The sequence below is a fragment of the Strix uralensis genome, chromosome 17 (genome assembly GCF_047716275.1).
Source record: "Strix uralensis isolate ZFMK-TIS-50842 chromosome 17, bStrUra1, whole genome shotgun sequence".
Lineage (NCBI taxonomy): Eukaryota > Metazoa > Chordata > Aves > Strigiformes > Strigidae > Strix > Strix uralensis.
The window spans coordinates 15,505,395-15,526,469 of record NC_133988.1 but is presented as its reverse complement, the minus strand read 5'-3'; the positions used below and the strand labels follow the sequence as shown (position 1 = coordinate 15,526,469).

The 21,075-nt window shown below is 42.5% G+C and overlaps 1 protein-coding gene across 1 annotated transcript; it reads left to right on the top strand.

Moving 5' to 3' along the window:
• The first annotated feature begins 2,717 nt into the window (after positions 1 to 2,717).
• PPP1CC (protein phosphatase 1 catalytic subunit gamma) lies at positions 2,718 to 18,845 on the top strand. Its single transcript, XM_074887134.1, has 7 exons — positions 2,718 to 2,875; positions 12,275 to 12,406; positions 13,544 to 13,774; positions 15,289 to 15,393; positions 16,393 to 16,616; positions 17,102 to 17,236; positions 17,661 to 18,845. Exons 1-7 carry the CDS (start codon positions 2,821 to 2,823, stop codon positions 17,748 to 17,750), a joined length of 972 nt encoding a protein of 323 aa, XP_074743235.1. The 5' UTR covers positions 2,718 to 2,820; the 3' UTR covers positions 17,751 to 18,845.
• The last annotated feature ends 2,230 nt before the right edge of the window (positions 18,846 to 21,075 follow it).

Here is a 21,075-nt window from a genome sequence, read left to right as displayed (position 1 = left end):
GAAAAGGCACAAAGGTCTCAGAGCTGCGAGCAACATGAACCATATATCATCATGTATTTAGCAAACTAGAATACAAATTGTAGACAAATAGAAAGAAGGGGGGAATATATGAACCATAAACTTCAAAATTATGGAATGTTTCAAGCCTGTGTGCTGAGTTTAAGGACAAAGGGATTTCCCCGATTGTTCCCCCTCTAGAAATAAATCATTGTTGTGAGCAACACCGGAGAACAAAATAGTTTCAGGATATTTATAACACCTTGGCTGAGTCCCTTTTCTAATCGGAAAAGCTGGTGTGGGGCGAGGCTTATTTCCAGCAGAGACAAGTTAGCTTATTAAAGAGATAATTTTGCGGTGGCATTTTAATATCTCTGGCTTGTCACAGAGTTTACTGCTGTTAAGTAAGAGTGCTTATTTTTTGTGTTCACAGAGCAAAAATGTAAATGCAAAAGACCCTATGCAAAAATACAGCCCCCTCCGAACAGGACTAGCAGCTGCTGTCGAGATGTGGAGCTGTAGCAAGGCACGTTGGTTATCAAGGTGACGACGGGGCCTCAACAGATTCGCCTTTATCTGTCACTTCTCTCCCTTCCCCTTGGCTACGCCTCTTTTAACAAGAATTGATGGTGCTTTGGACCTTGCCTGATATGGTTCAGCAAGTGAGATATATTCCTTGCCCTGACCGGTATCTTTTGAAGGGCCGGATCCTTCCTTCCAGAAGTACAGTGTTTCCAGTGAATTCCCAAGTACATCTCCTGGGTTGCACTCTGGAAGGTGCTGAGCTCTCCATCTCCACCCTGTTTCCCAGAGCATTAACAGGAGTGAAAGGGACTCAGCACCCCGCTAAAGGTGCTCAAATCCTCGAAGGACTTGTCCCTGGAGAGGGAGTAACAGCCAAAGGAAGAGATAAGATAAAGGAGATTTCCAGCAAGGAAAACAAGGCCAGAAAGGTTGCTCTGGAAACACAGGACCAATTTCCCTTTTTAAATAATTCAGCTAAGTCCAAGAGAACAACTTGCCCTGCAGAATTAGAAATGATTTGAAACAGAAAGCATTCGGTGTGAAAGAGCCAGGGGGGGCAGTTCCCTGGGAAGGTGCAGCATAAAAATAGACATAAATCTGCAAAGGCTGTTATGTTGAAGTAAATCTGAAGTAACTCTATTGTCTTCAACGGGGTTACTTTGGGCTTACACCAGCATGACTAAGATTAGCATATTGGTTTGGGTGTGCTCCTTACGATAAGCATTCGCTCGGGGAAGTTGAGTGTTGAAGCTGCGTTTTGCAATGGGCAAGCGCCTGTGTTTCAGGCAAACTCTGTCTGCGTCCTCTTATCACCTTCCTCCCGCCAGATCTAAGGTGTGCTGAGACTGCAAGTCCTTTGCTTTACTGCCCTCACGAACCCAAACTCTGCTCTGGCCCCACCACGGTAATAAGCTGTTATGAATATTGTATAACTGTCGGCAGGAGGAATCATGCAGAGCGGGAGCAATTCACGCGGGGAAGGGAGGGGAGGAGGAAAGAGGTTGACACAGCCATCCCTGCAAATTAAAGTAGGAGTAAATAAAGCAATTAAACAATATTCAATCAGAGATGCAAACTGAACAGTGGGAAAGGCCCGCACAGCCCATCTCCCTTGCAAATGCAATCCAGTTTATGAACAGAATCTCATTTAATCACTTGGAGCCAAGACGTACCTACGTATAGAATAAAATAATAACTGAAGTGTGAAATAAAATAGCAAGATGCTCTTGAAAGAGTAGGGTAATTTCTCCCATCCATAAGGATTTCAAAGCGCTGTACGTTTGTTATTTAAAGTATTTGCAGGGGGAGAGCCCCATATTTGAAGTTGCTCAGGAGCCGAAGGGCTCACTCAAGCTGCAGAAACTCTGGAGAACAAGCGCAGACAGGAGTTTACAGTCCAGCAGCGACCAGACCGTGGTCTGTGAGAGCTGGCAACAGCGACCAAGTGGCCATCGGTCTCGTGCAGGCCATCCTGCAGGCCAGGGGCCACATGTTGCCCAGCCCAGGGCGTGCAGGGAGCAGGAAGGGGCCACCACCGCCTTGACCTGGTCCTGCCAGCGGCAGCATGGCTCCGCGTACCCCACAGGCCTTCCCCCCGCAGGCCGCAGCACCCCGTGAGGGAGTCGGCAGCTGCAGGTGTGATTTTGGTGCTGTTCGCCCAGTTTTAGGGCTGGGGAAGCGGTCCTTCCACAGAGGGGGAGTGCACCCCTCATGCCGGCCACCTCACACCGAGCTGCTCACGCCTCATGGGTCGAGGCCATGTAGCCTTCGAGCAGATGCCATGAGGAGGCAGCACCGACTGAAGCCTGACCCCAGCCACCGCCTCCCACCATGGGCAGACACCAAAGTCCTGCTGGCCCAGCTCACGGCCACGTTTCGACGGACCGAGGCCGAGCCGAGCCCTGTCACAGCCCCAACACCGGGAGGCGGCAGAGGCGCACTACTTCACCTCCCGTGAGCGGAAGGATTGGGACGGCTGCGGTGCGTTTCGCCCGCCCCGCTCTTCCCGCCCGGCCTATAAAGGGTTTCCGGTGAGCCGCCTCGCGCTCGTAGTATCCGTGCGCCGGCCGAGCTGGCTGAGGAGACGGCGGCCATTTTGTTCAGTGCTGGGTCTCTGCTGAGCCCGGCAGTCGAGGGGGGGGCGGGGGGGGAAGAGAGAGAGAGAGGGGAGAAGGAGAGCGGGGAGGAGAGGAGGAAGGGGGCAAAACGAGACAGAACGAGGAGAGAAGTCGGGCCGGCCAAGCAGCGAGCGGAGGGAGGGGAGCCGCGGGGAGGGGTCCGCCCGGCCGCTGAGAGGCGATGGCGGATATAGACAAGCTCAACATCGACAGCATCATCCAACGGCTGCTGGAGGGTGAGGGTCGGGGAAGGCACGGGGCGGGTGGCCGTGGGGTGGGTGGCGGCCGGGCCGGTGCCCGGGAGCCCGCCCGTGCGGCGCCTCCGTGGTTCCCCCCCTCAGCCACCGCCGCGGGTGATGCACCGCGTCCTGCCCGCCCGGTGGGGTCGGGGGGACCAAAATGGAGGGGCGCCGAGGCGCTTTGTCTTCCTGGGGCTGCCTCCGCCGCCGCCCCGGGCGGCTCTGCCCTTCAGCCCCAACTTTTCCCTCAGCCCTTGTGCTTCCGAGCTGTTCCTGCCCTCTGCGCCCCCGGTGCAGTGTTGGGACCAGCCGGCTGCCCCACTTCTCCTCCCCTGCAGCTCTAAGGAGATGCTTAATTTAGTATTATTTTCGTAGGAGAGTGTTTTAACAAAAAAAGGGGGTTTCTCTTGCCTTCCACTCGTGCACATGGGGTCTGTGCTTGCCTGGGTAGTCGTGGGGCTCTGGAAATAAGACCTAGCGTGTTTAAAGAGTCTGTTGAGACAGCTTTTCAGAAAGTCGGGAGGAGACTTGCATGGGTTTCAGGCTATCGTGGTTTTAGCTTTGATTAGCTGCTTGCATTAATGCCACCATAGGACTTTGGCTCTTAATTTGTAACACATGGTGGCTTTTTAGGTGTGAATAGAAGGTTGGGTTTTGGTGTTTCAGACAGTCTGTGGAAGGGCTTATTGTCTTGTATTGGTAGTGCTTTGGGTTGAAAAGAGTTGTATGGGATTTTCTAAATCAAAGGAAAACCTAGAAGTTGCAGGGGGTGTCTTCAGCATCATCCTTTCAGTTGCAGCAGTCGGCACCGGACTAGAATTGAAGACTGATATTTCTTAGGGCAAAAGGCTGAAAAGTAGCCAATGACAAATTTTCTTCCAGTCATCAAGGAAAATCATAATTATTCAGAGAAGGAAGCTAGCCCGATCCAGCCTCATTTCACATATATCAGGGCAGGCATCTCATCTGGACTTATGCTTGAAGAGCTTGGTCAGGGATTTAACTTTTTTCTATTTGGCACAAAGTCATCTGAGATATTGCTGAGACAAACGGTGAAGAAATGTTGTTCAGCTATATTACACCCTTACAAGATTTTGTTTGTGTAATGGCTTGGGTAGCAAAAGGTCAGGCAGAGGAACAATAGTGGTACTCTAGAAATTATTTGGAGTTAAAAATCCTATAGATGTATTATGGGATTACTGAACTAGAATAAGTAAAAGTAAATAGGGCTTTTCCTCTGATCCGTTTTGGGTTTTGCCTGTTACCAATTTAAACTGCCCTGGTTTAAATTATTTAAAGGCTTCCCTTCATAAATTTAGACCAGGATTTTCCTGAAACTCTAGTACTACGATTTGTAGATGTCAGGTCCTGTATGTCGTATGTTTGGTGACATATTAATACATACTCAGTTTTACTGCAGTTATTAGTTACAGTTCTTACTTGATTTTCCCCAGTGTAGCTAGTGCAATTTTCCCAAAGTTCTTAATATCAAAAACGTGGAATAATGGAGTAATTCTAGAAAAAGATCTGAATGATTTTGAATGATTTGTTTAAAGTTTCAAAAAGTAGTAAGAGGTACTGTGGTAGTATGTTACGTTCTTACCCAGCTTATGTCAGTATTAGACGTTTGGAGGAGATGAGAGTTCATAAATCAGGCTTCAGAAGGTTTACTGACAGATGTTTTAAGAGGTGGTTCACGCAGCTAAAGATGTTACCTGAGGTTTCATCAGCTGCCAGAACTGAGATTAAATTTTTTCCTTTATTGACACTTCAGCTGGGATTTTGGATTCCTTGAGGTCATGATTGTCTTTCAATATTTAAAACAATTGCCAATGTTAGTAACCTATGCTAGTACTGCTTTTATTGCTTATTAAATGTCTATTATAAACATCTTTGCCAGACAGAGCAATGATTGACCTTTGTGGCAGTCTGTCATTTTTATACTTTTTCCCCAGAAAGGCCAAAATGATACTGCATTTTAGCAAACACTGCATTTTTGATAGAGCGCTAAATTGTGAATTACTGTGCAAATGCCATTCTATTCTGTTGTTTAAAATTTACTTGACTCATCCTTTTCCTGAAATCAGTAGTTTGTCTGGCTAGGTAGGTTAGGTGATGGGGCTGAACTCCAAGGTGGAGAGCTGCATGGTATTAAATGGAGGGAAAAAAAACCAAACTGAAGTATGTGTAAGGATTCTCACCCTATTTAGACTTGGAGCAACCAAGAAGTTATTTCTCAGTGCTGTTCTGGTAGAACAACTGCATAGTGTCAGTTATACAAAGTCTGGTGTGCCTGTACCAGAACTCTCTTTCAAGTCATACCCTTTACAGACAACGTTGTGCACAGGTTAAGATCATACTCAAGCACGAAAACACCGCAAAATCTGTTTTAATAATCAGCTCGCAGTCTGAGTTGCCCAAATCTTTGTGCAAGCTTTAATTTTTAGAGCCATGTGGTATTTCATTACAGCTGTCTTTAAACTGCATACTTAGATATTTTTGTAACAGTTAACTTTAGGTGATTTTGCTAGTAAAATGCAAAGGAGATGAACGGGGGGCATTATCCCTTTCTTTTTAAAGGTAACAAATTCAAGTATTAAGGAGATACTTCATTAAATACTTCAAATCAGTGAGAAAATACAGTTAAGTAGGTATTTGTGTTTTATAATATGCCTTAGAATTGCAGTGTTGGAAGAGCCCAAGAGAGCTACACCTGTAGTGAATCTGGTCTAATGGTCAATGTAAAGTGGTTAAAGGGTGAATAATAAATTACTCTCACTTTTGTTCTTAATATAGGGTATTAATAATGTATTTGTGAGGGGGGGTTACCTTCTATCCTGCCTTCTCTGATCAGATGACATTATTCTTACTTTTCCCCCAAATAGTTGATATTTTCCCACCCACATTAGGCTAGTTTCCTGAGATTATTAGTTCATTCTTTAAAAGGCCTGGAAGTATATATTTAGCTTCTCATTCTAAGGTAAATATTTGAAGAGTCTTTCTTGCTCCAAATGTTGATAGTACAGAGTCATTTGGCATTAAAATGTCACAAAAAACATTTTTCAGTAACATTGTTCTTAACCTTGGAAAGCCATTCAATGAAAACATTGAACATACTGATCTCTCTTTCTGTAATTGAATTTATTTGTTGCCTTCTTTACTAATGAGGGTTTTGTTCTGCTAGGAACAGTTTTGTGAGTACAGGTTGTCTAGTTTTGTCACTTTTAGTTGCTGTACTAAACAATTTCCATGGGAATAAGGCTTCTAAAGTATAGTAAATGACAGTATCCTGCAGTGAGTATTGAAAAGTTTCCAGAGTATGCTTGATAGTGGATAAAAGCTCAAATATTTATGGAACTAACTTTACTGAGCAGTAAAAAGGAACATGAGAGCAGATTACTCTTCTTTTAGGAGGAGTATTATAGGCAGTACCTTGATGGTTCTGAGCTTGCAGCTGTGCGTGTCTGCTAAGTCAAAACTGCCGGTAGACATGAAGGTGCTAGAAAAGCTCCCTGTAAGGTGAAAAATCAGTGGCATCTGAATGGTCATGAAAAGGGTTCCAGGAAATGGCAGAATTCCTGCTCAGCTCCAGGTAAAGAATGAGTGACAAATCCCAAGATGCCCCGAGTGTGAGCATGGCTTCCTTTCCATGTCATGTCAGGTGGTGTTCCTATAACCTGAGCCCCTTATCGCTTTCCTTCATCTAGTGGTTGGCAGCTTTTCACAGATAAGCAGGGTCTGGTTTGGAAATGGAGCTCATAGTAACATATCTAGAAAAGAGGATTGAAATGTGTTAGTCTTACCACGGTAATGATAAATAACAGGGTAAAATAACACAATTTCAATATATGTGAGTGGAACCCAAGTTGAACTATGTTTCTGAAAATAATTTCTGTGCTGCAGCCTCTGCAAACGCTATTAACAAGAAACTAAGTAGTGAATGGAGGCTGCTTTGGATAAATCCATGTGAGGCTAGAATGGTGGTAGCCATTCTGAAAGCTGAAATCCTGGTTAGTGCACTAAAATCACCAAAAAGACTCCAAACCCTCAAACTTTCCAGTTTATACACCCACAGATTTCTATTCCCAGTAAAGCCTGTTGTATGGCTGTCAAGGAGATACTCTCTCAAATTTGCTTTAAATGGGGAAAAAGGATCATCCAGTTATTAAAAGTAGTTGAGTCAAAGAGTATGGATAAACTTTTGCTGACAACTGAGAAGGCTATTTCTCACAAATGCAATTCTCTTTTTTTTTTTTTTAACCTTTCTGCAAAATACAGCATCGATTGGGCCTGAAGGCTTGTTTTCTGTTTTGCTTCATATACCGAGATAAGTCTCTGTCTGTCACAGATGTTAGTCTGAAATGTGGTCAGATTTCACTTGTTGATGAGTTGGGAAACTGTGATAGTTTCTAACAGACAAGCAGTGTTCGTTGACCTCAAACCATATAATTTTCCATAGTTCGTGTAGCTTAATGCTAATTGTTTCCTGCCGTGTTGCAGCAGTTTCTAATAATGGGAAATAGGAGCTCTGCATTTGGAAGACAAGGATTAGATTCCTATCACTGCTGTGGATTCAAGTAAGTCAGTTAAATTCTGTGTGTTGCCCCGTCAGTGAAGTAGAGGAATTTGTCATCTCTGAGTATTTGTGATCACCACGAGTACCTGTTGCTATGTAGCTCTCCAGTGTGGAAGTATTTTACAAGATAAAAATTTTGCAATCGTGCAGAATCTTCTGTTTGATAATGCTGCTGTGAACTTTTGTTATACTAAAAAGTAGACTAGAACTTTTTGGGGGCTTGTGCACTGAGGAATTGCTTTTCAGTTTCAGTTTTGAATTTGAAATGATCTGATCAAAGTTGGTAGTGCCTGCAGTAAAGTAAAACCTTTTTTACATCAACTGCTTTCAAGTTATTTATTCCCTTTGTGCCTGTAGTGCAAAACTGAATGTGAAACTGTCATCAGGAACTGCTAAAAACAAGATGAAAAACAACCTGCAGTATTTTTGGAAATATGTCTAGGATTTCAGACATCTTAATGTAAAATATAGTAAAACTGAGGGACTTAAGCCAAAAAATGAACTGACCTGCTGATACACTGTTTTCTTTACGAGAACTTGATTCTAGCACTTCGACAGCATTTCAACTGCTTCTTTTAATGAAGAAAATGAGTTGTTTGGATCACTGAAATTTCTAATATTTACAAATTTTCTACTATTTTTGACTACTTCCCTAAGTAATCCCTTTAATATTAACCTTGAGTGAGGTAATATACTCAGTTTTGTAATAGCATTTGCCTTCATTAAGGGATTGTGTGGCACCAAACTGAATATTGGAAACTGCTAGGGGTGGGGTGTGGTGTGGAAGTCTTGTACTCTACATGCATGTGGTCTTCTGATTGTTGTACGCTCTAGATCCCATAGTTCTTGACCCATTTATCCTTTCAAAGCAATGTATAAAAGTTAGCCTAGATGTCAAGTGCTGTTTTAACTTCAGGCAGCTGCAGCTAGGCTTTGTACTAGCTCTGTTTGCTTGCACCGAAATGACCGGGTGTTCTTCTAGCTCTTCTTTTTCTGCCCTTTTCCCCCTCTGCTGGGTGGCTGTTGTACTGCACTCACCTCTGTTTATAATAACTTCAAATTTTAGAGTTGGTATCTGTTGTTGCTTTCCAGCAGTTTTCCTCCTTGTCTTGGAAGGCAAGGTTAATTTTAATAGTTGGAACCTAAGTTCAAGTCAGTACCTCTGCAGCGATCATCCAGGCTCCAGGGAGGGAGCTTTCCTGTAGTCTTTGCCATCCAGTGGAGAGCTTATTTTTCCAGAACTTCTTGTGCTTGTACAGTGGAGAAGATTTTTACATGTTAGAAGACTGCCCAGACTAGACATTGAAATTCAAGCTCTTGAAAAATTATGTTTAAGAACAGGAGCATCTCTGCCTAAAAGAGAATGAGAATACATTACTGTCTGTAAGTAGTGCAGTGGTATGTCGAGACAAGACATAAATAAAATATTATTTGAAATGGGCTGACTTTTTTCCTCGACTGATTAATCTTTAGCTTGTTCTGCTGTCAGTTCCAGACTGTCATTTCTGAGAGGTTATGGTTTTTTATGCATCGAAAGAACAAATGTGCATGTACAGTACTACTGAGCTGCTCTTTTGACTTTATGACCAAGCTGCCAATTAGTATCGTACTGTCTGATCTCTACAAGCTGAGTTGTTTTGCTCCAAAGCAGAGAAAAGAAACTGTAAACACAACATATTTTTTTTGTAGTGTATTATTTTTGCCTTTCTTAGTGGAACTAAGTAACTTGAAGGCTCAAGCAGAGAAACCTTCTAAGAAGTCATTCAGACTGAGCATCCTGTGTTTCCTTGCCAGCTCTTTCATCGTGGATGAGAAAACCCTTGCACTAAAAATATAGATTCCTCAAACCAACATGCACTTCTGCATATTTGATTCTTCTGAAGCCAAAAATACTTTTCCAACTTTTCAGGATATATAGATCAATGTTAGAAGAAATTAAACACTCTTGTTTCTTCTGTGTCAATTCCATGTTGGACAAAAGTGGTCAAAACATCATCGCCAGGCAGTGTGCTGCAGAACGGAGGCGCAGTGTCCTGTTCTTTCATCCTTCTGGTGTCTGTGCTAGTGAGTTTGTGAACTGCAACAAACCATCATTTTAGCTTGTCAAGGTTTTCTACAAGCAGGTGACTAAAACTGCATGAAGATTATACTGGTTCAGTGAAAATATATTGGAGAAACATAAACTTGTATCTGAAACAGTCAGTTTTGCGATTTTCATTTAATCTTCAGCAAAAATGAATGCATATGCTTTATTCATGAGCTTTAGTGACTCAGTGCATGACATAGTCTGTATAATATTTTATACTTTTTAATTTATGGATCTGAGATACAGGCTTTGGTTTTAGCAATTTCTAACAAGACCAAATCATGGAAAGTTAGATTTTTGGCTTCTCTGAAAACTAAATACAAGTATATTGTATTATGTCAAAACCAAAGGTTAGTTGTAAAATTTAAGAGTAGGGGAAAATTTAACATTCATAATTCAGCCAGCTGATCACTTTATTCTATAATTTCTGTTCCTTTATTGCTTTTGGATATTTGGCATTTTGAGTAACTTGCTTGTTGCTCAAGAGCATTTGGAAAATTACTGTATAGATGAAAAAATTACTGTGTGGATGAAAAGCCTCATGCGTGATAAACTGCTGTGACAAAGATTTAACTTTCATTTATATGCTTCATTACTTCAAATATTTTAATGGAAGACATGAAGTTTAGTGGTAATTCCAGTGTTGCCATGTAATGTCAGTGTTGAGTGACAATACATAGGCAGTGAATGAAAAGGAGCATGTATTGCTTGAAAGGTAACACTGTTAAAGCTGTGACTTTTGACCTACAATTAACTTAATGTCACTGTCAGTATACATGGCAGTCTGAACTAAAGCTTAATTTTGGAGCTTGTTTGAGGAGAGGTGGTGTGTTTTAGGGTATTGTCACTGGTTCTGTAGGGCAGGCTGTGCCACCCTGACTAGGGTCTCTGTGATGGGGTCAGTATGCAGGGTAGGGTTGTTGTGGTAGTAACACGGTACGTGCTGGTAGCGATTGGGTCCAGTGACACTTGATTTTATGGATGGCTGTTACGCAATCATTATATCATTCCTGGTCTAGATAAGACGCATGCTGACTGAACAATGTTTTCTACTCTTGAGCAGAGTCTTGCACATCTGTGCTAGTGAGAAGTCGTAATCCCTTTGGAACACAACCGCTTCTGTTCCTACTCTTCATGAAACATGTCCCCTGTCCCCCCACTGTCCCCCCAGCCTTTCCTGCTGCAGTTCTCACGTCTTGATTTCATATAGCACAGGGCCCACAGCAACAATATGGAGATTTGAGTCATCTGTAGCTTCCAGAGTTCTCTGAGGTTAAACAGTATCAAGGGAATTAGACTGAAATGGAATCTAAAAAGCTGTTTATGAATTCAGGAAGATAATATTACATTGGTTCTTCTATTTGAAAGGATTCAGGGCTTGTTGCTTGCTTTTTTGTTTTGCAACAAAAGACTAAGCTTTTCTGGATAAGAGCATAGATTCTTCAGTCTCAATGCCATACAAGTTGTATGCTTGAAGTTGCCCATCTAGGCAACAATACTAGTGTGGTGATTTTGTTTCTGGAGGTGTTGTCAAGAGTGTTTCCGGGCATCTGAGGCTAAAGTTTTGAGGTCATTCAGCTTTGATGTGGCTAAACCAATGGGTTAGGTTGTAAAAGATGACTGCTCTTATTCCATAATCTTACTGGAATTTGCTACAGGTGATTTTTTGCTTCAGCTTTATCAGTGTTCCATGTTGTCACTGGTTTTGACACCAAATAAAAATATAATAAGCTTCACCAGTAATGGCATAATCACAATTTTTTTATTTAGTCTTATCCTAGCCCTCATAAATGCTGTTGCATGGAGTTTAGTCATAGTTACAGCATTGCTGCCATAGAAATGTCCTTTGTATTTCTGGGCAACAGAAATGGGAGGGTGGTGGTGATAAATAAATGGAGGGAAAGCTGTGCTGGTGACTGTAGAAACTTGTTCAGGCCAAGCTGGTGTCCTTGTCCAGACTAGGAAAGCAAGCTTCCAGGGACATTCAAGGCAATCAACAACTGTGAATTGTTGCAGGGGGAGAGATTGAAGCAGTAATGCAGGGGTGAAGGATTGAGGTGGGGGAGAAGTGGTCTGAGGCTGGGAGATAGATCTCCTGCTAGCTGGTCTTTTACTGTGCTCCGAGGCAATAGTAAGGAAAGCTGTTTTGTCATTGTGATCCAAAAATGTTTCCTCACGTGTAGTTCTGACCTTCCAATCATAGGCTTATTTTTCTTCCATGTTTGCGAACTGCAGTGTAGAATGGGGCAGTACAGTATTTCTTGGTACTGTAGTCTTGTTTGTTTGCCTTGGGCAAGGTTATGTGATAGTTTAGGGAAGCTTGCACATTTGAGCTACAATGTTGATGATTAAATGGGAGACTTCCTTTTCTCAAGTTCAGACAGCTTTCCAGAGAACAAGTGTATAACTGCTTCATGTAAAAAAAAAAAATATATATATATAGTCACATTATCCAAGATGGGTTTTATAACTAAATAGAACAACACTGATGCTATTTAAAATGTGACATTTAACGGGGGAAGCGTTGAGCTGTGAATTCTGTTAAATGAAAGTAACATACAACTGAAACAGAACACACTACCCTTTCTGTGGTAACATGGAATTGCAGTTTCATCTCAGCAGACTGATATTACCCTGTTATCATTCTGTGTTACAGTGGCATTTAGTCAGGCTCTTAAAATAACACTAGGGATATTGTTGATTTTGATTACTGACTTCTGACTCCTTCCAACAGTGCGAGGATCAAAACCAGGCAAAAATGTCCAACTTCAAGAGAATGAAATTAGAGGACTGTGCTTGAAATCCAGAGAAATCTTTCTGAGTCAGCCTATTCTACTAGAACTTGAAGCTCCACTGAAAATATGTGGTGAGTATCGTGATTTTGATTTGATGCTTGGGGAGGGTGGTGTGTCAGGTAAATGCAGACCTTAAGCAGAGAACAAATGCCAGATGCTACTTTCACTTATTAACAGTGGAACTAGTAAACTATTCTAGCAAAAGGGAAAATAAAACCCTGATGGATGCTTAGGATGGAGGAGTGGGGAGAAGGTAACAAACATGGCAATTGGAGCGGAGACCAAAATAATCCAAAATCCAGTTTCACCAGGTCCCGTTTATTGTAGTTGCTAATTCAGAGTTGAACAGTGCTTTGACAGTATTTTTAAATCCTGCTGGAAACTTAAATTTCTGTACTGCTTCTTGGAATTACTTTCTAGCTTGGTTTCACCATACTTGTACACAGTGGAGCTCCTTTTGCACACACAGACATGTCTAGTTATGCTGAAAGAATGAAGAATGCCAGAATAAAAGCCTCAATAAATGCACTTTTAAAAGCTTCCAGCAAACAGTATTTTATCCTACTCTAACACTGAGGATATGCTTCAAATTGAAGTAGTGTGTTCAATATTTATAACATTGGTAGTCTAAAATCATGATTTAGTGTTCTGCTTGTCAGAAACAAACCCATGATTTAAACCAAAGGCAGAAATACCAATTTCATTTTCGATACAACTTCACTGCTAGAATTTGAATTACCGAGTGCTTCAAGAAAACGCCAGAGATTGTACAAAGGAAAGCAAATTCCCCAAGTGGTCAGTTTTTCTGTCAATATTACTAATGCTGTGTAGAATTACCAAGAATGAGGTAAAGATTCCTGATCTCACAGCCACTAGTCAAGTAAAGGATTTGACTGGATATTGGATTTTCATTTGGACATGCACTTGCTTTCTTGGAATCTTGATTTTTTTTTTACATGCATATGAATATTTTTAAGTAGCTACATACTTCATCTTAGTGCAGTTAATCACTGCATTACTTAGATACCTAACTCCAGAATGTGGTAATTTTGTATAGATTAAGATAAACGGTAATTTTTAATTAGGTTGTAGGCAGTATCTAACTGCAAGCTTTTTTCTTTCTGAAGTGTCATTCATGTGTTCTTTCTCTAGAATCAAAGAATGTATCAAAGGGTCACTTACATGTCACTTCTGAACACTCTTTACAGGTGACATCCATGGACAGTACTATGACTTGCTTCGACTCTTTGAATATGGAGGTTTTCCACCAGAAAGTAACTACCTGTTCCTTGGTGATTATGTTGACAGAGGAAAACAGTCTTTAGAAACAATTTGTCTACTATTGGCCTACAAAATTAAATACCCAGAGAATTTTTTCCTCCTCAGAGGGAACCACGAATGTGCCAGCATCAACAGAATTTATGGGTTTTACGATGAATGTAAGTAATGCAGATGTGTGTGTCTTTGGCTTGGGAGAGCAGGGTAGGAGGTGCTGGTGTTGCAGTGTTAGATGATTCTTTCCTCACTTGCAGCCTTGTGTGCACTTCAGGGGGGCCCTTGGCCTATTTTAGGAAGGATTTGGAGTCTGATCCTCACAGTACAAAGCAGCATGCAAGTGGGTAATTTTAGTTACTGGCTGCTATGTTAATTAACAGTTCTCGCAGGAACATATTGTTAAAGTTCTTAAGATAAGGTCATTTAATGTGAGATGAGAGAATTTTATTTGATGTACTTTACAGAAGTTCACCTCTTTCATCTGAGGGATGATGATGATGTGTTATAACTTGGAGAATGCTCTGGTGTTTACTGTGGTTATGGTACAGTGCTTGCAATCTACTCTATGTTAAGACCTGTAACTTTGTAATGTTAAAAAATAAAAAAAAGACTTTGCCATCTCTGTATGCAGTCCTGCTGTATTGTGTGCTGTTGCTTTGGCCAAAACTGCTATTTCCTTTCATAAATGAGGCAAAGTGTGTGCAGCCTTCAGTGTGGTGTGTGCTTGGATTGAGCACCAGGTACTTGCTCTTTCAGTAAGTAGTTTCAGCTGCAGAAGTTATTTGAACTATTGTCAGCCTTTTAATGAAAAAATGTGCTTGTGTTTGGCATCATGCAGTTAAGTCACTGCAGAGTGCATTAAAGTCTGTTGTGATGGAAACTATACGTAGACCTTACTTTAACATAAGTAATTTTGCTGTGAAGTAGAAGTGTATGTTCATGTTTCAAAGGATGTGACTTAATAAATCCAGATAATGTAGAGGAGATTAAACTGTTAAATTAATTGTGCAGTGAAGCATTCTCACAACCTGTGTTGTAGGACATACTTGGCTTGTAGCTTACAGGATGTACTCTCCATGTCTTGTTCTCCTTCAGCAAGGAAACAGAGATGTGTGGTATTTGAGTTGACTCCTCAGAAATTAATCATGGGCTTAGTCATATATCGCAAATATCAGGGTTCATATCTGTTAGGAGAGTCCCTTTGAAAGTAAAACTGTAGCAGTTTCGTTTTTCAGTCCTGTTTCTTTGCCCAGAGAGACTTTATGTGGTAAAGCACTATCGGGAGTTTAAAGAAAATCTGCTTTCCAAGAATTGCTGTCTTCTCCTGAAGAAAAGAGCAAATGGCAAGATTTTCTGAAATGGATCAAATTCACCAAGGGATGATTTTCCAAAGCAGAGTTGGGACTGGAGAGTCTGGCTGCCAGCGGTGGAATGTTGTTCCGTTGGACAGACTTGTGCTGTCCTCAGAGCCGCTTTGGAGTGCCCTGCCACACCGAGAGGCCTTTGCGACTTTCTTATAAGCAATCCAGTATGTCAGTGGGTATCAGGGAAGATAAATCGTGTAGACGCTTTAATGCTAACTTCTTGCAAGTCTTAGTAAACTTAAGGCAGCCATGTTAGGTTGGTTGTAGTTGTGTTAGAAAAGCATATTGACTTTTTTCTCCAAAATGTCTCCTAGGTAAGAGAAGATACAATATTAAGCTGTGGAAAACCTTCACAGACTGTTTTAACTGTTTACCAATTGCAGCTATTGTGGATGAGAAAATATTCTGCTGTCATGGGGGTAAGTAACAGTTCCTTAGTTGATACTTGAGAAACTGTAATATTCCAGTATCAATCATGGCAATTTCATGTTTACGTTGCTGAAGCTTCAAAACTTCAGGGGTTTTTCTCTGCCTTGGTTAATGTATGAGATAGGGTTGAGCTTGGTTAGTGTCAGCTTTGTGAATCATTGAGCTGGTAGTTTTGTAACTTCAGACACAGTGATCTGCTTTTCCTTTTATACCAAAAGGCATATTTAATAGCCTCTCCTTTTGAGTAAAGAATCCTCATAGGTTTTTTTAGACTTATATGACTAGGAGTTTTATGTACATTGTGAAAACATAGGTTTTCATAGAATGGTTTGGGTTGGAAGGCACCTTTAAAGATCATTCAGTAGAATCCACCCAGCCATGGGCAGGGCCATCTTTCATTAGATCAGGTTGCTCAAAGCCCCATCCAACCTGACAGATTTGGACTTTCATTTGGAGAAATTGGCTCTGTTATGCTATGTGATACCTGCTTCATGCAACTTTTCAAAGTAATAAAAGATATACTGCACCTTAAATGTTTTATCACTTGCAAGTAATTACAGTTGCCCGAGGAGACATATCAGTGAAGAATGGTATGAGGCTGGTTTGATACTGTATTTCATCTTACTAGGCCTGATCATTCAAATAAATATACCCTGCAATTTCTAATATTAATGCCTCTTTTACTTAACAGCTCTTTTAACAGACACTTGCAAAATGTTACAGTGAGATTATTGTAATCCTGTCAAATGTGGAAATGGCTTTGCTTATCTTGCTTCCAGTAAATCTTCTAGAAACTGACTTGTCTTCTGTTATAAAAGCTTTAAAACAAATGCTGGATTAAAAAAAAGTCAGTTAACATTGCCATTGAACTACATAAAATTGCAACCATTAGTTTGAATACAAATTATTTTTGTCTTGAATTAATACCTCAGTCTCGCAGAGCAAAATTGGACTAAAATGTGAACTGCATGTGTCTTAACTCTGAACAGGTTTGTCACCAGACCTGCAGTCCATGGAACAGATAAGACGAATTATGCGCCCCACTGATGTACCAGATCAAGGTCTACTTTGTGATCTCTTGTGGTCTGACCCTGACAAGGATGTCTTGGGATGGGGTGAAAATGACAGAGGAGTGTCCTTCACGTTCGGCGCTGAAGTGGTTGCTAAGTTTCTCCATAAACATGATTTGGATCTCATATGTAGAGCTCATCAGGTATTTTAATTTTTACATTAAACAATAGAATAATCTAGGATCAGAGGGACCGGAGGTGGTCATCTGGTCCAGCCCTACGCACGTGTACTCAACACGGGACAAACCAGTCTAAGCCCGAGTCGCTGAGGATCTTGTCCAGCCAAGTTTTAAATATCTGCAAGGATCAAGCTTCTACTGTCTCTGAACAACTTGTCCCAGTGTTTAACAACCCTTGTAATGAACATTTTTTTCTCAATACATATAAACTGTGGCTCTGATTGCTGAACAAGATTGTCTTGAACCTAGCAGAATCCTGGTTTTCTCATTGCTAAATGGACTCTGTTGCTGAACTGGATCCTGCCATGGTCTTCCTGGTTTGATATAAAAGTTTGGAACTCGTGCTCCTTAAATGTAGCCAGTTTTTTGCTTCTGGCTCTGTTAAAGCTGCTTCACACCTTGGCAGGAAGAAGTTACCCAGTCTAATATTTCTGCTTTTCTCTCTAAAGGTTGTTGAAGATGGATATGAGTTTTTTGCAAAAAGGCAATTGGTAACTCTCTTTTCTGCCCCAAATTACTGTGGAGAATTTGATAATGCAGGTGCCATGATGAGCGTGGATGAAACTCTAATGTGCTCATTTCAGGTATGGTGTCTGAAGGTTTTACCTCCTAGCTAGTGTAGTCACACTTCAGATTTGCTCTATTTTGAATTGATAGTTTACTGTTACAAAACCATAATGCTTGTTTCAAATAGAGCTTTACAGATACCACATGGAGTGGTATCTGCGGTTGCCCTCATGTCTTCAAAAATGTGATAAGCCCTTGCTGGTGTGAGTCAGTGAACTGTTTTACCCTGGAATTAAATCATCCAAGCAAATCTCGCGGCTGTTAACCGCTTCCCTTGGCAGGGGCTCTCCGATCCGTGGCTCTGAGCCCTGTCATAGCTCTGAGTAGGAAACACATTTATTTCTTGGCGCATTTATGACTTTACTAGTGAATTTTACTAGTGAATTAATTGACTGTAAGAAAGCTAAAACTTTCCGCTAAATGACTGAACTGTCTTTTCAGATTTTGAAACCTGCAGAGAAAAAGAAGCCCAATTCCAGCAGACCCGTAACGCCTCCCAGGGGTATGATCACAAAACAAGCAAAGAAATAGTCACTTTGGCGCTGCCTTGCTGGGACTTGTATTATAGTATATAACCTCCATTTTTAAAACTGTAATGTGTACTGTTCAGCTTGCTCAAAATAGATACTGTGTTTGTGGTTTTCCTTTTGATTTGATGAATGGCATTTGCTGGTTGTAACAGCGAATGAAAGACTTTTCTCCCTCCCAGGAAAAGAGTTTTAAACTTTCCTTTCGTTGGTGTTACAGCTGTACACTCCACAGCATCCTCTCCCGTCATTATGGGTAATTGTACAACTGACTTTCTGGATCTGTACAATGAGTAGTGTAAATGCTTGTTTTCTTCTTTAGGATCTAAAGAGGGCACTAGTGTGCTGTGAGAGTAGAAATTGTTACTGTCAGAAATTACATACTGTTTATACAAACCACTGTGAACTTTTTTACGTTAAATTTTGTTTTAAAGGGATTGCTTTTCTTTTAATGTCTTGTCATGTACACGTTAGTTTTATTGCTGTCAACATTAGAAATAACCTTCGACCTTGCCAGCATCACTGGTATGATGTATATTTAATTCAGACACGCATCCCGCTCCATATACTTCAAATGACAATTAAAGCCATTATTTTAAGTGTGTTTGTCTCTTTCCTGAAGCCAAAGTTCGCTTTGAAAACTGTTCGTACACGACGCACCACACTGAGTTGGCAGAGCTCTTCGTTCACGCCTTCCTCCTGGAGATAAAAGGAAGTCCTGACTCGAAATAGCAAGTAGAAATGCTGTGCTGTTTGTTCTATTCCTGGTCAAAAAGTAAACACATTTTTGTACAGTTTCCGTCTGTTCGATCAAGTGGACCGTTTCGCAGTGGCATCAGTCCTGCGGCAGAAAGCTGGACGTTACGGAAATGGTTCTAGATCTTCCTGAATGGTTTTGTGCATTTTAGCCTAAAGACTTTGTTCTACAAAGAAGCCTAGAAAATAGCTTGATAAGCCAACCAGAGGTGATCTTGATCACCGGTTTATATAAATCTCTCACAGAATCTTGTTTTTTAAAAACTGTTAATCTTTTTTGAACAGATAACAGTGTACAATACCATGTAGTGAAAATCACTTATTAAATGAAGAAATTGTTAAATCTTCTCAGCGTCAGTTTATCACAACATATACACTACTGCTATCAGAGGACCTGACTTAGAGAAATAAATCATTCTGGAAACCCACAAATTCTCGGTTTGGATTTGTCTAAGGTCTGGTTTTAAACAGGAGTGTTGGATTCCAGATTGTGGAGCTTTAACGCATCTCCTGCCCTTAACCCCAGGTGCCCTCCCTGCAGGAGGGGTTTGAGTGGGGTTTGCCTGCGCTGCCCCCACTGCTTTGGGACCCTGGGCTTAGGAGCTGAGCACAAAACCCCTTTCCTCTGGTTCTTAATTAATGAAATGTGAATTCCTGCCGAGGAAGGAGAGTCCTGTGACCTTCCCTGCTGTCGGGGGCGGTGGGTGAGGTGTGCTGCCAGCTCTGGGCAGGCGCCAGCAACGCGCCAGCAAGGCGCTGCTGGTCCGTGCTCGGCCGCCGCCTCCCCCTCTGCCCTGTGGGAAACGCTGCAGGAATTGCTGGCACCCCCCTGCCCCTTCCCAACCGGCCACGGCAACGAACCTGTGTGCGCTGGCTGCCTCTGAGGCCGCAATGCCCTGCTCAGCTGAGTCCCGCTTAGCAGATGAGTTCCCCTTTGCCTCCAGAGCAAGCCGAGCTGCTTTTTGATGTAAGCGCAGCTTCTGGGCTGTCCCCAGCCATTGATTTTAGTTTTTCGATGTATTTCTCTTGCCAAATCACAGAGCCTTTTTCCTACTCCGAAGACTCTAGTTTTCCTCCCTCTAATTAATCAAACCACCCCTTGGTAACTTTTGATGAGCTCGTTAGATGAGGTGTCAGAGATTGCCTGTTAAAGGCTTTCTCACAAATGTACTTTCACCCTTTAAATCACATTTGTGGTTTTCTTTATAGCTCTATAATTTTTCTACCTCCTTGTAAAACAGTCACCTGCGTCTCTGTTATTGATCTGGTGAATAACAGAGCACATGTGGAACCAGTTTTTATTTGACTTGTATCTACAGGAATGCATTAACCCATCTCTGCAGCCCTCAGCTCACCAACCACTCAGCGTGTTGCCATGTCACACCTTTTTCCTCTCCGACTTGTTTTTTTTCCTCTTCAAACGCAGCTTTAGTGACACACACGCCTATTCTGGGCTGCGTTTTCTGCTCGGCTGCATTCCCCGGGGGTGGTTCATGCTCCTCTGGCTCCCCAGCTGCTCGGGGTGAAGGAAGTCCCATGGCACCAAGGCGGGAAGGTTCCTGTTCCACTGCGGAGGCAGGAAGGAAAGGGGTGACCTGCTGGTCTCGCCACGGGGCGCTGTCGGAAGGTCAGAGGCTCATTTTGGGCCCATTTATTGGGTTTCTTGATCAGTGGAGGGAGAGAAGGAGCAGCAGCCACCGATTTCTGATTGTTTTTCCATAATGATACTCGTAGGGACATCTAATTTAGACGCAGAGTGGCCTCTAGAGGCTGTTCTCCCTGTGGCGGGGCAAGCCCCGAGCTTTGCCGAGGGCAGGGTGTGGCGGGGAGGGTACCAGCCCTCGCTGACAGTCTCCACAAAAGGTAGCAGGAAAGTCGTGACAAACCCGAGTTCTCTCCGTTCCTCGTCTCATGCCTCCAGCAGCAGGCCCAGGTCTAACATAAAGGTGTCACTCTAGAGAAGAGAGGTAAAATCTATCGATTTGGCTGTTGCTTCTCTGAGATGAAACGAGTCCCCTTTGCCATCCAGCTGTCCAAAGGCTGTTTTTTTCAGCCCAGCTCATCTCTGATCGTTGCTGGTTTGCTTTAGGATGCGTCAGCGCTGTTGTGGCTTTCGGCCCCGAGGTGTTCAGTGAAGCTGCGGTACTTCAACAACAGAACGTTTAATTTTGCTGGCAGTTCAGACCTGATCCCAAACGGCGCTCAGGCCTCCATGGGAGGATACAGGACTTTCGGGCACACGAGTGCCTGATGCGTACGACGTATTTTAGACCCAAGCTTAAACCTCTGACCGATACTAATTGTGGCATGAGAACTGGATCTAGAAAAGCACAGGCAGCATCAGGCCCCTGTGCGTTGCCAAGCATCAGGGACCCCCCCAGCTCCTGGGCCGTGGAGGGGGCTTGACACCCATGCGGGGGGCTCGGGGTGGGCTGAGCTACCCGTGTGCTGCGCCGCAGGCCCCCGCCATGCCACGCAGAGCGGTTCTTACTCAGGGCTGTGGCTTGCGAAGCACGACGCGCAGCGTGCTCTCCTCGGGGATTTTGGGCAGCGGTTGAGTTCCTGTGGCCGAG